Below are 17,577 nucleotides of genomic sequence, written 5' to 3'. Positions count from 1 at the left end.
ATGGAAATATGTAGAATATAAAATTAATTAATCCCTGAAAATTTTAGTCCTTTATCTTGAAAAGGAGTTGAGAAAATCACGTAAACGTAAAAATCTAGGACTCGATCTAAAATAACAAACAGACGGACAAAAAATGTATATATTAGATGGGCATATATAGTGAGAATCTTCACTAAAAATTGCAGCTGTCTATCTTGAATAGGAGCCGAGAAAATTACGTTTCCCCTAATTAATTAATTACGGACAGACGGACGGACAGACCCTAATTATAGAAAAGCTTAGCTTTTAAAAATTAAGACGATAAAGGGATAGAGATAGATAGATAGATAGGCTATTGCTTTGTATCCTTCCTATATTTTGGGATTGAATTGGGAAAAGCAAAATACTGGTCATCAATGCAGGGATCTAAAGGGATAAGACAATGGCCGAAAATCTATGTAATAAGAATGATACACTGTAGATAATAATTAGTTGTTCAAACGTTGGAACACTCAACTTAATGAAACACCAAAAAAAAGTGTCCAAAGTTTTAAAGCCAACGAAGAAGAAAACGCTATTATAAAAATTTAGTGACTAGTATAATAAACAGCTCATTGTCCCACCTCTCTCTCTCTCTCTCTCTCTCTCATCAATGTCAAATAATAATGAAAGTTTTACTGTAACTAGACAATGTTTCATTGTTAAATCCATACTTGTTGTTGATTTTTCGATAAACTAACGCAAAAAAGGTTGAAAATAGTTTTTGTTCGGATAAAATATCTCTGAGTGAAAGCCTTCTACTTTAAATTCTAAAAGTTAAAATACAATGGTAAACCCCTGTAGGCCCCTCACATGCTTGGATATTCAGTGGCCTATGCATCATAAAGTTTTGACACATGAATGACATTTGGCTGCCAGTTTTGTGAAGGATGGTAGGCAGAGACTTTGTACCCTCCGATGGGTTTTAGATTGAGATGGATTTTAAACTTGGTGTAGCCTCTCTATGATACACTTTCTAGTGATTAGTTTAAAGTTTGTCACTAACCAAATAAAACTATAAAGGTTTTTAAAAATTTTATATGAAGAAAATTACTACATTTTTAAGACCAATTTCATAATTACAAACTAAAATAATAAACATTTTTTTGTATTAAAAAGAAAATAATGTTACTAGCTGGCCGTTTGTTATATTTATATTTAAAAATATTAGCATTTTCTAAACTTAGAAATTAAATGCAACCTCGAGGTAATTTAAAATATCTTTATAAGGGTCAAATGGAAATAATCTTTACCAAACTTGTTTTAAAGCTAAACAGAAACAAAAAAAATAAGAATAAGATTTATTTATCTTCCAATTACCAGTCCCTAAATCCATGATTGAAAACACAGAAAGTCTCTTGACTTTTTCCCTTAAAACATCAACTTTTTGGTTACTCAGAAAAGTATATAATGAATATATATATATACATAATAGCCCAATTCATAAAGTGTATATCTTAGTTTATTCATAGTTATTTCTTTGAAGAAGGGGATAATCATTTTCTTCGGGCGATTTCTCGTTGAAGTCTCCTCCAAATTTGTTATAAACCTTCGCAAGACCCATGTGAAGATACATTATAAATCATATCGATTCGGAGGGCAGCAAGATCCTTCGGACCAGACAAACACATAAATGCATCCTGTTACTTGGGATACCAATGAAAAATAGCCTAAAACTATCCAATAAGCTGGGTTAATTTTCATTAAAATTGACAAACAAACAAACAAAAAAACAATACATATATGTAAGATTAAATTTTATCCTATCCCGAAGGTTAAAATATCATTAAGATGGAGTAGGGTTCATATTTTGATTTGAAACTTGAACTATTAGCCATCAGTTTTGTTCAACCTTTTTGCAGATAAAGTTTCCATTAGGAAAATATTTACTTGTCTATGAAAAAGTGGTTCAGAGAGAAAAGTGAGTATGTATCAGGCGATACAGGGAGAAGTCAATGGGAATTAAATTATTATATACCCCAAAAAGTCAAATTTTTATCTTTTTGTACCTTAAAAATTGAAATTAGAGGTAAATAATTTATCTTTAATATACATTTCCCTGTATTCTTGGTAGTTATGAGAAAATACAAGAATGAAATTTTCCATTTTTGGATAAACGAAATAATTTCTTTTGTAAATTTATAGTCGCATTGCTCTTATCGTTAATTTAGGCATGTTAGAAATGTTCTGTTTCATTTGTTCTTGGGCTACTGGGTGTTTTAACATACACACTAGAGCGTTAAAACATCTTTTAGTTACCCCCCCCCCCCTAATAAAAAAATCTTTAACTACTGAAATATTTCCTGAAGAAAGTATTTACTTAGTTAAGTTTTAGAGTAGCTAAGATCCTCCATAAAATGATTTGTAAAAAGATGATTTAAGATAGACAATAGGAAAGATGGATAGACAGACATATAGAGAAAGAAAGAGATGGAAAGAGAGAAAGAGATAGATGGAGAGAGAGAGAGAGATGGAAGAGAGAGAGAGAGAGAGAGAGAGAGAGAGAGAGAGAGAGAGAGAGAGAGAGAGAGAGAGAGAGAGAGAGAGAGAGAGAGAGAGAGAGTGAGAGAGAGAGAGAGAGAGAGACAGAGACAGAGAGAGAGAGAGAGAGAGAGAGAGAGAGAGAGAGAGAGAGAGAGAGAGAGAGAGAGAGAGAGGGAGAGAGAGAGAGAAAGATAGAGAGAGAGAGAGAGAAATAAATTTGTAAAAGATGGAATAATGAAAAGTTTTTATAAAAGTAATATTTGGAAATGAAACACATCAAATATTTTCAATAGAAACAGACAAGTAATCTATTACAGAAATATGTGTATATATATCAAAGGCGTGCATAAGGGGAGAGGGTTGGGGGAAAAAAACATCCAACTAACCACCCTATTGGAGTCCCCGCAAAATTATACTTAAGGGGGTAACTGACCCCTGCCCACCTTAAAATATTTCTAAAATGAATTTGGGGAAAGTAAATATTTAGGTAGTTTTACCCCCCCCTCAAAAAAATTTAGTGCACGCTTTTAATATATATAACTTAAAAACAGGGATAAATCATCTGAAGAGAAAACTATTTCGCCTCCATCCTTCGTGTCTATAAAAAGTAATGATGCCTTTTATACTAGGTTACTTATTCGTTGACTTAACTTTGGGGATTTTATTGAATTTTGTTTGATTGGTTCGATAAATCAAGTGTCCAAACGTTTTAATCACTACTTGTAATCTACAAAAGGGGTAACTTTGAAATCATAATTGACGTGTACATCAACTTATCTGCCATTATCATATCCATTTAGATCCCTGAATATCCATATGTTTATAAAAAATAATGTCAATACGTGATTCTAGTATTAATGTTTGTGAATATAGGTTTTATGTCTTTTTGTCCTTCCGATGTTTCTATATACATGGAATTGAAAAAGTATAAAAACAAGAATGTGTGCTGTCAAAACACGCAAGATGAAATAACAAGAACAATTGTGATCATAAGTAGCGCAGAATTATAAATAAACAAAAAAAGAAGTGAATATAGTTCCTTTACATTTTCAAATACGGACAAATGTACGTTCGAAAATGCACTGATTATAGAGTAGCTGAAATACCAAAAAGCGAATGTAGAAAGTAAAGAAGATTTAGTGGAAACCCAAAACATTATAGCGCTATAATGAAAAGCCAAGTGTTAGTTACAAACACATTGTGAACGAGTAAGGGAAACGAAGCACTAAAGAGCTTTGTAGAACACAGTTTAATATCTTTGAACCGTCATTGGAATATGTACATTTAGAATCATTGCTACAGTAAAATCTATATGTGAAGAAATTGGACATCTTTATAAACAGACAGACTTGCTGACATCATAATACTTTTTTTTATATGGTAAAGCTAAGGAGAAGTACTACAATAATCATTTTTTAAACTACTTAATTTTGACAACAATTTTTTAATTTAAGATTAAAAAAATATTTTACCTGTATTCCATTTTTACATCATCAATTTTAGCAAAGCTTCGGATGAACAGATTTACCATTATCAGGGTGGCCGCATCTAAAATAGAATTTATAATTTACAGAGATGCAGTGTCTGTATATATATTTAGCAAAGATTTTCAGACGAAAAGATTTACTATGAATAGGGTGGCAACATCAAAACAAACAAAGTTGCCAGAATTTTAGCAATGTCTCTGATAAACAGATTTACCATGTATATACACAGGCTTTTATTTTTAAAATTAATATTGACAAATGCTTTGCTAAGTCCATAGTGCTCTAAAGTTAACGTGAACTGTAAATATCCATAATTTCTTTCAATAGTAGTTAAATATCCACAAATATAGTTCATATGTAGTTCAATATCAATAACAAATGCGATCAATAGTAGTTGAATATCCATGTGAATATTCGGATCTACTGCAGTTCACGGTAAAATATTGCTGGTAACCAATATTGCCAAAAATCTATGAATTTTAAAGGCTGCTTGCTGCCAAACGGCTGAAAGTACATATCATGCCCGCACACTGTTTTAAGCGGCATAAGAAGGCCTACAAATAATCTGGAATAGCCAAAAATCAATAATGCATAATTATCTCGCAGTGCAAAGAAATGCGCGAAAAAGGCCTATTTTACGCGTTTTTTCTTCAGTGAAGCTTTCCCTGTGCATCATTGGATCTTGGCTATTCCAGATTATTTGTAGGCCTTCTTATACCGCTTAAAATGATGTGCGGGTATGTTCTTTACGTTTAGCCGTTTGGCAGCTAGCAGCCTTTAAAATTCATAGATTTTTGGCAATATTCGTTACCAGCAATATTTTACCGTGAACTGCAGTAGATCCGAATATTCAGCTACAATTTTGTCGTTTTTTAAAGATAAAATCAGATAATGTGTAGAGTAGTGTGATAGATTTTGGTTTCATCTTATAATAATTAAGTTTTTAAAACATTATCTTGTTGCTTATTTTCTTTCGGCAATTCTCATATCAGCCAAATATCTTCCATGAATAAGAAAAAGAAAATAAGGTAAAAGTGAGAAACAAAGAAGAGAAAGAGAGAGAAAGAATGAGAGAGAAGGGGAGACGGGGGTGGGGTAGGACAGAATGAGCGAGAAGGAGAGAGAGAGAAAGGGATAAGTAGAGAGTGAAAGAGATCAAACAAAACTTTTCCATCTCCTCTCTCATTTCTCGGAAATGGCCTTTGCTCAAAAAGGATTAGGTACAAACACTTATAAAAAATAATCTACAAAATATGGTGTAAATTTAATAATTAATTTAATAATTAATGTTTTCCTATTTTTGCTATAATTTTTTTTACAAAATAACTTTAATGTGTAGCAAAGTTACTTTTTAGGCGTTTTTGTCCGTCTGTCCTTCTGTCTGATTTTAATTCTGTAATTTAAAATTTTATTTTAGGTTTTGTACTATAGAATTTAGCCAATTTTTTTATTAAAGTAAATTTTTACTCACTTTTTAGTACATACTCTAATCTCTGTAGCTTCATACCACATTTTACTCTAAAGTTATTTTATTCAAGAGTTTAAAAACTGTAGAAAATATACAAAATAGTACTATTATTTCATAGAAAAATAGATAGGATAAGACCATCCATTGAGCTAAATCTTCATAGAAAGAGCCATTTTAAAACTGTAACGAATTGAAGAAGGTTTATACAATTTTGACGAGTTTTTAGATAAAATTTGTAGATTTTTAAATAATTTTTTTGTGTTATCCAATGCAATTTTTTTTGAGAACCCACCCCTTAATATAAGAAAGAATCTCTTATATAAATTCAATTTCCTAACAATAATATTAGCATAGCGTGAATAGAAATTAGAATTTTTAAAGAAATATTTAATTTTGATATTAAGGTTTTACTCAAATATTATGCAAAGAAGTTTGTATTAGTTAAATAGTTTTTTTCTTCTTCTTTTATTTAGATATATATGTTAACTTGTTAAGCTTTTATAATTAGATTATGATAACATAACTTTGTTTGTGTGATTTCCTTCAATTTAATAAGCGAAGCCACAAAGCAGCTTTTAGTGCCTAGTAAAAAATGACGTCTTACGATACAAATGACCAATTATCAGTATACATTTTGCCATTGGTTAATTACAATGTATTCTGGTATATTATTGGTCATTTCTATTGTATGGCGTCATTTTTTATTAGGCATTATAAGCTGCTTCGAAGCTACTCTATAAGATTGAGTAAAAATACAGGTTTTTCGAAACTGATGATGGTGTCTTGAAAAAATGACGTCATACTGGCCTACCATTGGCCAATTTAAATGTATACTGCCTATCATAGGTCATGTATTAGATGATCATTTTTTGGACATCATCATATTCGATTTATCCATTAGGCTTACTAAAACATTTTGTGCAGTTTCGACCAAATTCAAGAGTCCGAAGACTCTTTTGCATTTTAATAAGAAAGTAAGACGTTTCCCTGACAAAAGTAACACTTTATAACACAAATATTTACTAAAATGATAATTTCATTATTAAATTTTCAAATTATAGTTATCTTGATATAAAGAAAGAAACTTTATATCTAATTGTTGTCCGAATTTCATAGTTTAATCATAGGTGTGTTAATTAAAAGCTTCGCTGTCATGGATGTCGTCATCCTTGATTGTTGGAAACTACAAGTAAAACAAAGTATAAAGCTGCGCTACTGAAAAGCATTAAACTTTTTGTTCTCTTGATAATATTAATTTCTTGTATTAACCTGTTTTTAATTAAAAAATATTTTTTGGATTAGAATCACAAAAAGTTCTTCACTTTTTAATATTAATGTGATGTCTTTAACACGCCAAGAGAGTTCTATCAAGCTTTGCATCGCTCTGTATTTTATTTAATACTAGCGGCTTCGCCCCTAGCCTCTAGGGGCTTCGCCCTATATAGTTATGGGAAGTCAACCTTTCTTAATAGAAATATTAAAAAAAGGTATTCTTTGTTTAATTACTCTGTGGTAAAATTAAACCCAGGTTGTGCGCTAAGCGCTTTATGCACAAAAATTTTGATTTGTACAAATTTAACCCAATTTGTTTGCCGTATACACAAAAATTTGAATTCGTAAAAATTAAACCTAGGTTGTTCGCATACACAAAAATTTAAATTAAAAAAAAAATATTTTTATTTTTTTCGGTGGGGGGGGGGGGGGGTTCATGGGGGCTTCGCCCCATGTTGCAGTGGGGTTCCCCCACCCCAATTTCTGGTTTTTGTTTACAAAAATTTAAAAAAATTTAAAATTTTGGAAGTGGGGATTTTTTTTATTTTTTGGGGTGTTGGGGTGTCCCACCCCCCCCAAGAAAATAGCTTAAAACCACCAGAGGACCAGTAGGTATATTCCCAGAAGGGTAGAGCCCAATTTGATCAGCAGTTACTGAGATTTTACAAAAAATGTAAAAAAAAAAATTTGGGGGGTTGGGTTTTTTTATTTTTGGAGGGGTTGGGGGTGTCCCACCCCCCAAGAAAATAGCCTAAAACCACCACAGAACCAGTAGGTATATTCCCTGAAGAGTAGAATCCGATCGGTTCAGTGGTTACCGAGATCTTAAGGGACAGACAGACAGACGGACAGACGGTCAGACGGACAGACATCAAGCTACTTTGTATTATAGATGAATTATTCATACACTTTTAAATATACCTAAAAAAATATTCATATTGCATTAGGCCATCTATAATACAAAGTAGAACGATGTCTGTCTGTGTGTTTGTGTGTTTGTGTGTTTGTCTGTTTGTAGCGAAGGATCTCGCTAACCGCTGAACCGATCGGGTTCTCCTTAACAGGGTAGCTTCTCATAAGTCCCGGGAAGGTTTATAACTATTTTGGGGGAGGGTACCACCACCCTATCAGGAGAAATCGCCCCTAGAAAAAAATTACCCCTCTCGAAAAAGAGACTCCAACGAAACATAAACCAATTATTTCTGTAATTAGATATTTTAAATAAAAAAAACATTCAAAGTGCCACTAGAGGCCTCTAGGGGCGTAGCCGCTAGTATAAGTATAAAACATTACAGATTATGATATTTTGCTTTAATTTTTATATAAACCCACATTTTGGAAATATTGAAAAACGACTCGAAATAAATAATTTTTTAATCAAAAAAAAAGTAATTTTATTTAATTCTTACTCTTGGTTCATTTGAAAGTAATCTTATCTTTTTATGATTAATTTTTCTTATTAATATATTTTTTAGTCAACGCTTTTCTACAATTTAAGTCGGTCCGTCTGTTTGGTCGTTTGAATGGCCCTATCTATTTCAAATTTTGCATGATGTAGGTATGATTTAGAAAGAGTAGGAACTACATAATAATGGGTATATTTTGATCATGTTGACTTTGATAAAGTAATCTTAACATCCTATTATATAGAGTACTAGCGGCTTCGCCCCTAGCCTCTAGGGGCTTTGCCCCAAGAGGTTTGATCAAACCAATTTTTCGTATTTTAGATTTAAAATAAAAAAGAAAAAATTTTTTTTTTTTTTTTTGGGGGGGGGGGGGGTAGTCGACCACACTATTTTAATTTTAGTTTTAAAAAGAAAAATTTTTTTTTTTTTTTGGGGGGGGGGGTATTTTTCATTTTTTTGGGGGTTAGGGGTGTCCCCCCCCCCAAGAAAATAGTTATAAACCTTCCTGGGAACTATGAGAAGCTACCCTGTAAAGGAGAACCCGATCGGTTCAGCGGTTAGCGAGATCCTTCGCTACAAACAGACAAACACACAAACAGACAGACATCGTTCTATTTTGTATTATAGATGAAGTTTTTTTTGTTTGAAACTTAAGATCTCAATGACTACTGAACTGATATTCGGTTCTCTATTTTAGGCAATTCTCACATAGTGATGGCTTTAGGCTATTTTAATTTCAGTTTTTGTATAAAGTGTCAAGTGCGCAGCCGGTAGTTTTATTTAAAAACAAGTATGACAACATCCACAAAGGCAAAGATAAACAAATCATAAATTAGTATATATTTTTAAATTTTTAGTCCAAAAAAAAGACATTAAAGACTGATTTCTGACAGACTGTTATATGTAACTGTTTATAGCATTTTTTTCCACCCGGCCCAAGGCAACGGGTTTCGTCGAATATTCACAGTAGCTTTTGATAGGTTATTTTAGGTTAGGTAAATGTTAATGAATGCTCCGCCGAGTTAGTAAAAAGGCGCCGCAGGGTTAGAGCCTCCCGTAGGGGCTAGAAACAGGAGAATAGCTACAGTGAAAATACGACAAAACCATCTACTTCATTTTCTTTCCATCGTTTTTTTTTCACCTGTGCCATTGGAGCCAGAGGGTCTGATTCTCTGGTCGTACACCCCCTTCCCCAGAATTTCATCCAGAATTTTCTTCTCCTCCTCTCTGTAGTTGATCCTGCGCGGGGGCAGACCCTGCATACCCCTGAAATTTTTTAATGTTTTAGTTTAAAATAACAGGATGTCTGCATGTCTTTGTATGTATGTTCATTAGGGTGGGTCGATTTTGGACATTTTTTTTCTGAGGCCAAAGCGGGGATCTGCACTCAATTTATATAGATATAATACACCTCTGGATGATTTAAAATTTATCCTAAGTCTTAAAACCGCTGACGACCAGACATTCAATTGTATAGCTATTTGTAAATGGGAGTAAAAAATTTATTGAATCAGAACTATGGCTTCATGGTGCTCCCTGGAAATGCCTTGAGGAGCTGAGTCAGGAACTTTTGTCCGTTTCAAAAAATCTTGTTCCTAGCCTGAGAAAATCTAAAAAACATCTACAAATTGGACAATTCTCAATAAACCTTAAAAATTTTTGGTTTTTTAGTGATTTCTAAGGCTGGGAACGAGATATTTTAAAACGGACAAAAGTTCCTAATTCAGCTCCTCAAGGCCTTTCCAGGGAGCACCATGAAGCCATAGTTCTGATTCAAAAAATTTTTTGAATGTCGTCTTTGCATACTAATAAGTAATGAATTATATTTTTAAGTGGTCGTGTTCTAAAACTCAATTTTTTAAAATTCTTTTTCGGTCAGAAATGTTTTTAAGGTTAATTTTATCTGTTGCATATCCCCGCTTTGTCTAATTCCGATATGAACCCACCCTAATGTTCATTATGATCTTGTGGAGGGTACGACTGAACGTTCAATAATTTACATAAAATGGCAGAAACCACTAATCTCTGAGAATGAGAGAGAGAGAGAGAGAGAGAGAGAGAGAGAGAGAGAGAGAGAGAGAGAGAGAGAGAGAGAGAGAGAGAGAGAGAGAGAGAGAGAGAGAGAGAGAGAGAGAGAGAGAGAGAGGACAATGGTTTTTATATTACACTAGCCCCAAAAGTTTATAACACCGTTTTCTTATTCGTTAGCTTAACAACTTTGGGGACTTTTTGTGAATTCTGATTGGTTGGATCATTAAAATAAGTGTTTAAACGTTTTAACCATTAATTGTAATATACAGAAGGGTTTATTTATAAATCATCATTGGGATATAATTTTATCGGCCATTGTCTAATCCCTTTAGATCCCTCACGGTTGGACCCTCAGATGTCAAAACTTTATTTTAGTGTTTGGCCAAAATGACTTTGCAATTGTATCTGTAAGTACGTCTAATAACACCCTTTGCTATTTTTAAAATCCTAGAAAATTTTTTTTGCAAGAAAATTGCATAAATTCGCAACCTTTTTTAGAACCACTACATAACTCGAGTTTTAAAACTTTTTATATAAAATCCTTTTTACAAAAAATATCAATAATTACTTAAAATTAAACCTGAAAGAAAAAAAATCTCATTACACGTGTTAATTTGCATGTTTTAGGTCTTTTTTTGAGGAAAGTATAACTTCCACATTTTTGACAATAATTATATTTTTTTAACATTTCAAAGTAAAATATAATAAAACTTAAACGATTTTTCTTGAATTATCAGTTGAAAATTTCATCAAACATGCAATTTAAGTGATGAAAATTTAATAAAATCATTTTTTGAATGTTTAGAATTACCAATTTTCTACATTTAAAACAAAATGTTAACAAAATTTAAAAACATTTTAACATATAACTTCAAAAATCAATAACATTTTATAAAAAGATGTTTCAAAAAATAAATCATTAAAAGGTATTAAAATGCATTTGAAATTACTTAAAATTAAAACGAGAACATCTTTTTACACTGTATTCTGTGTGATAGAGTTTAAATGACATGATTATTGAATGAAATATTTCCTAAACTCATTAAGCCTTTTTGTGACTATATTAAAAATAATTTATTTTGTTTTGTATTGTTTTTTTATTCAAATATTTGACAAAATTTTCCCTACGTCAATAAAATAAAGTCAGTTTTTTACTGTTTCCAGGTTTTTCTTTATAATTATAACAATTAAATATAATATAAATCTTCATTATCTTTTATTTGAATTATCATACACATTAAAATGTAAAGTATAAGCTAGAATAGCACTTTTTTCAACGAATATTTTAATGACATTATACAGTTAGGGAGTTGAATCCATTTTTATAGAAGCAGAAATATAATCTATGATTATGGTTTGGACCTTCTAAAACTGTAATCTACCTTTCCACTTTCCCCTCTCTTGGTGAAGATATCTTTAACGCCGATACGATTTTTGAAATGTAAGATTCTACTTTCCCTTCTCTTGGTGAAGATATCTTCAACGCCGATACGATTTTTGAAATTTAAGATTCCACTTTCCCCTTTCTTGGTGAAGATATCTTCAACGCCGATACGATTTTTGAAATTTAAGATTCCACTTTTGCCTCTCTTGGTGAAGATATCTTCAACAAGAGAGACAAAAGTGGAATCTTATATTTCAAAAATCGTATCGGCGTTGAAGATATCTTCACCAAGAGAGGGGAAAGTGGAAGGGTAGATTACAGTTTTAGAGGGTCCAAACCATAATCATAGATTATACTTCTGCTTCTATAAAAATGGATTCAACTCCCTAACTGTTATATCAAAATAATTCCTCTTAAATATCACACAACATATGATTGGGAAGTATAGCCATTTCTTGGAGGTATAATATTTACAAAAATACCATTAATTCTGTTTTTATCAGAAGTTAAAAAAATTGAACAATTCTAAAACAATGGTTGGCTGTCTAGATATTGAGTACACTAAGACTACGGCTCTGTTCTATTGAAATAACGTTGCAAAAAGAGGGGTTCTGAAAGTAATCTACCTAATTATTTTTAAAGAACCAACAAGTACTGTCAGTATCTTTTTTCTTGTAATCTAGCAGACAATCAAATCATAACACAATTTTCATGATAAAATATTCAGGTTTCTACTTCACATTTTAAAAAATATACTGATCAATAAAATGTTCAAAATTTTACTTTGTACTAATTGAAAAAATATGTTGTAATTCTTATTTTAAAGTTACATTTTTATCCCTGACAAAATCATAGACGACTTTTAAAGGCATCTTATCTAAACTTTTTGAAGAAAAACTTAAAAACGTTAATTAAGTATTAAAACTATTTTCTTCGATTTTTCTGAAGTTATTATCGCATTCTATGGGTTTTTTATTATCATTTACTTATATCGAAAGTGCCAAACATTGTACCCTAACTTATTCATTTAATAAAAAACCAAGCGTGCCCTGTCTAATCTTATATTTTAAAGTAGCTTATGTTTGTATGCTTAGGTGCTTTTAGGGGTTGTTTTAGAGGTAAGCCTTCTTCTACTATCATTTAATACAGAGCACCTAGATGACAAACAGTCGTATGCAAATGTATATCTTTAGAAAAATTAGTTATTCTTAATTAGTTACTTTTTTTTACAGATTCGTTGCAATTAACTTTATTGTACATATTCTTGAATCATAATGGATTATGTAATAAATTTATGTTCACCCCAAACTACAAAATTACCCATTTGCTGATTAAGTTGGTAAAAAACTTTTGACACTATAGGTTTAAACAACTTTATGATATCTAATTATTTAAAGTTCCCAAAGTTTTCACGCCAACGAATGAGAAAATGTTGGGTTCTACTAAAATTTGTTGTACATTGTTCCTTCCCTTACTGCATAAAAGACATATTACAAAACAATACATTTTATTCAAGTCCTCAAATGCAATAAAATAAAAAAGTTTACCTATAAAATAAGTTTGTATTACAATAAATGTAATATTTTATATATTTTTTTTATAGTTCTTTAATGTTTATGTACATGATGGTAGCTTTCTACGAATATAAAAATACAATCAAAAGATTAAACCAGTTTTTTTAGCCGGTGCCTTCGGCACCTCGGGGCTAAAAAAACTAGTTTTAATCTCATAATTGTACATTCTATATCCGCGGAAACTCGTTTATAATACGATGCGAGAAATAACTATTAAAGAATTCTTCAATTTAATTTCTTAAAAATAGTTTTAACCTTTCCCGTGAATTATAAAAATCTTCACTGCAAATGGGAAGAAGCATATAAGTTTATTTGTTTGCAGATTCTTTTGATGCAATCAGACAAACAAGCTAGAGAGAGAAGGGACAATGGGCTGTCTATTACACTAGTCCCCGACGGTTTATATTTACTTTTTTTATTAGTTGGCTTAGCAACTTTAGGGCTCAGTAAATTTTGATTGGTTGTTTCATTAAGTTTAGTCTTCAAACGTTTCCACCATTAAATTTAATCTACAAAAGGATAATTTTGTTTATCATCACTAGGGATGTTCATCAATTTATCAATTAAATTGTCTTATCTCTAAAGATCCATACAAACAAACCTACGAACATCCCGTCATCATTATAAAGGGATAAAATTTTATTTTTCAACTTTTAAATACTCCTTGTTGGTTGCGTGAGTTTACTATGAGAAGATTTGGCTGGGATTATCCTCACACAAAATATATATTGCAAATATACAAATCCTTATGATAAAGTAACAAGATGTTTGTCTGTCTGTCTGTTTGTACCGAAGGATCTCGTAAACCACTGAACCGATCGGGTTCTCCTTTACAGTGTAGCTTCTTAAAGGTTCTGGGAAGGTTTATAACTATTTTGGGGAAAGGATACCACAAACCTTCCCTAAAAAAATCTTTTTACTTTTTCTTTTTAAATCTTAAATAAAAAAATGGGTTGTGGAGTTCAACTCCTCCCTCTTCAAATGCCCCTAGAGGCCTCTATAGCTTTTGATGCCCCATATCAATGAAGAAAAAAATATATATAATTATTAACTTCTGTTAATGGTAAGTGTGTTAAATAAAGCAATACTTTTGTTTCTTTAAATAATAAAACACCATGTCAATAAAAAAAATGTGGTTTTTAAAAAAATCAATTACCTATTTTTCCTCCACCTTTTTCTATAAATATAGTATATACTAGTTTTTTTATGTATTTTCTTTAGTTATTAAAAGCGAAGCTTTTCTATAATTAGGGTCGGTCCGTCCGTACGTCCGTCCGTCCGTCCGTACGTCCGTCCGAGATAGTTAACTTTTATTCGTTAATTTAGGCATGTTAGAATTGTCCTATCCATTTCAAACTTTGCATGGTGATTCCTGTAGTAGTTAGGTACGATTTAGAAAGCGTAGCAACTCTATAATCGTTACCAGAATGTCCGTACGTCTATTTTAAACATGTTGATTTTTTTACTTTTTTAATAACAATTTTTTATGTGATAAAATCATCCGATTCATCTGATTTTTTATCACTGATTCCTATTACTATAAGGTACAATATTATGAGCGAAGCATCTCTATAATCAAGTATTAAAAATGTCAGTATGTCCTTAAACAGAATTCTGTATTTAAGAAGTTTTGCAACAAATTTACGTATAATTTTGTCAAACCTTATATTTTCATATTTTGTATATTCAGTTCTGACACTCAACAAAAGTTAATGTTCGTCTGTCATATCGTTTCAGAGCTTCGCTTTTATAGATGTCGTCATCCTTGTTTTCTTATAAATACAATAGTATTAGCTTTCACTTGGTATATCTTACACTTTCTTTATTTTTGCTTTAAATAAAATCATTATTAGCTATTTTAAACATTTTTTCCTCTTATTTTCTATTGATATATTCATCTCAACCTTTTATTGATTTTTTTACATTGTATTACTTAAATCTTTTTTTTGATACATTAATCAATTAATACTTTTTCTTTCTATATTGTTTAGCCTATCTCTCTCACACTCTCTCTTACTTTCTTTTTTTTCACTAACTTATTTTCTCCCTTGCCTCCCTCAACCCACACACCCACCCACACACACACACACACACACACACACACACACAACTTTCCAAATATGTTTTTTTGTGCAATTCTGTAAGAAAATAGATATTGCAAAAAAACGGCATAGCCTCCCCTCCACTACCCCCCCCCCCCAAAAAAAACCCCGTTTTTTTCTATCCTTATATTTGACTTTCTTTTCAAATTTGGTTCAACTTAAGATAAAACTTGCATGTGATTTCTAAGAACTGTAAAGGATTGGGTATTTTAATATAAATATTTTAAATCTTTTTTTGTCTGTCCCTTTTCCCAGGCTGTCAAAGGGCATACGAGAGAACGTCCAAGCTTTTTTTGTGAGGAGAGTTTTTTTGAAGTAAGTAAAATTTACATGGAAAGGGGGGAGTCACTTTTTTGGTGTAGGTAAAAACCCAAAATTCGATTTTAACTAAAATAAATAGGTGGGGGGGGGGGGGGGGGGAGGGATTCAAACATCTTTTTTTTTTTGGGGGGGGGGGTCTATGGCCACAATTACTTGTGTTTGTTATCATCTATTTAAACATTTAAAACACAAACGTTTGGTCAAGCAAATGTTAGGGGATATTTCCTATTAAATTTGATTTAATGAAAAAGTACTGTAAAGAAATAAAAAATATTCTTTCAAACCGCAAATCCACTTAATCTTATAAAGTTTAAAACTTTTCTCTTCTATTCCTTTCAGGGGTATAGGTATAGTAAGTTTAAAGAAAAAAACTATCTTTTCCTGGGTTTCTAATTCACATTATATCCCAATGTAATTGTCAATGGTACTTCTTTAAATTGTTAGAGAAATAATAGTTATTTCTCGTATCGTATTATAAACGGCTTTCCGCGGATATAGAATGTACAATTATAAGATTAAAACTAGTTTTTTTAGCCCCGTGGTGCCGAAGGCACCGGCTAAAAAAACTAGTTTTAATCTTATGATTGTACATATTCGTAGAAAACTGGATATAATACGATGCTAGGCATAGTTTTTTCGTATGGATGAGAACCGGTTCTTATCCACCGGATTCAAATTAATACGAGAAATTAAATTATTTACATTCACCCATTCAAGTATCCCTGTTTTTCTTTTCAACTGTGTTGTAAAATGTAATTTTTCTACATGTTCAAAGTTATTTTATTTGTGTTCTTATTAACCTTTTTTCTTCTTCTTTTATTTTCCAAGGATTTTTCTGTAAAAAAAGTTCTTTTTGTTCATTTGTCTACGCTGTATTTGGTGTTTTACTCTGTTTTTGTTTGGTATTTTCTGTTTATTTTTGTTTGTTTAAAAAGCTTATTGAGTAATCAGATCGATTTCCCCCCAAAAAGGCAGGTATCTTTATGGGCAAGACACTGGAATAAGAATTGATGTACATCCCCAATGATGATGGTAAAATTAATTTCTATGTAGATTCAGAATACTGAGGTGAATTCTTAAAAAACTTTTGCCTCACTAAAATCAGTTTGCCCCACTAAAATCAATGAGGCTCGCTAAAAATTTAGAGGGGATAATTTTGCCTCACTACAATTTTAGTGAGGAAAACTGATATTAGTGAGGCAAAAGTTTTTTTTAAGAATTCACCTCTGGTTAAAAAGTTTGGATACTGCTAGTTTAAACCAACAAATCAAACATTTCAGCCGAGATGAGAGTTTGCTTATAAAACTTTGGGTACTATAATGATTTACTACAGGCCAGTGTCCTTCCCTCCCTGTCATAAAAAGTCTGTTGGGCATAGACACCAACTCCTCACCATAGTACGGGGAGGGTAGGGGATAGACAGAGGAGGAAAGTTTAATGTCGTTCTTGTTATATTTAATATAATAATTATTTGGTTTTGATTATTCTAAATCTTTTTTGTCTATTATTTACACATAGAGGCCTGCCTGTCTATGTATAAGAAAGGCTTTTAACCTGTATTATGAAAAATGACACAACATAAATGGGTTGGGTGGGTCGTTTGTCTACAAAGAAAAAAAGTATTTCGCAGATTTTTTTATCATAGTAGGGGAAAAACTATGTAAACAATGGGTTAAGTAATTAATTTTGAAAAAAGTTCTTTTTGCCTCTGCGTGGTTCTCCTATCGCTTACTTGACCTACCATTGCCTAAAATAAGCATCAATATATTGGCAATTGTTTCAGCTATCTGTGGAAGTTAAATTTAATTTTGGCTGTTGAAAAGGTTATAAGAATAAGATTTATTTTCAAATCGGTTTAGTTATGATAAACATATTACATAGCATTTTTTATGGAAGCATATTAGTTGTTTGCAAATTAAAAAAATAGTTTATTAGCGAAAGAAATATAAGATTTGAATACATATATTCCTAGTTATTAGTCTATTATATAGGTTATTTTTTAACAATTCATTAATATAAAAGTATAAGGT

General features: G+C 31.4%; 1 protein-coding gene across 1 annotated transcript in view; it reads right to left on the bottom strand.

Moving 5' to 3' along the window:
• The window catches only part of LOC145329909 (glutamate-gated chloride channel-like), a 99,151-nt gene that overhangs the window by 68,240 nt on the left and 13,334 nt on the right, over positions 1-17,577 (bottom strand). Inside the window, exons 4-5 of the mRNA XM_080174372.1 lie at positions 9,277-9,401; positions 3,975-4,050 (exon numbers count right to left, since the gene is read on the bottom strand). Of these exons, the coding sequence (XP_080030498.1) occupies positions 3,975-4,050; positions 9,277-9,401 (201 nt within the window). The remainder of the gene's footprint in view (positions 1-3,974; positions 4,051-9,276; positions 9,402-17,577) is intronic.

Source organism: Acartia tonsa, chromosome 10, assembly GCF_053477335.1.
Source record: "Acartia tonsa isolate MP-2025a chromosome 10, ASM5347733v1, whole genome shotgun sequence".
Lineage (NCBI taxonomy): Eukaryota > Metazoa > Arthropoda > Copepoda > Calanoida > Acartiidae > Acartia > Acartia tonsa.
Note: the sequence above shows the minus strand (reverse complement) of the source record. Positions and strands in the feature narration are given on the sequence as shown.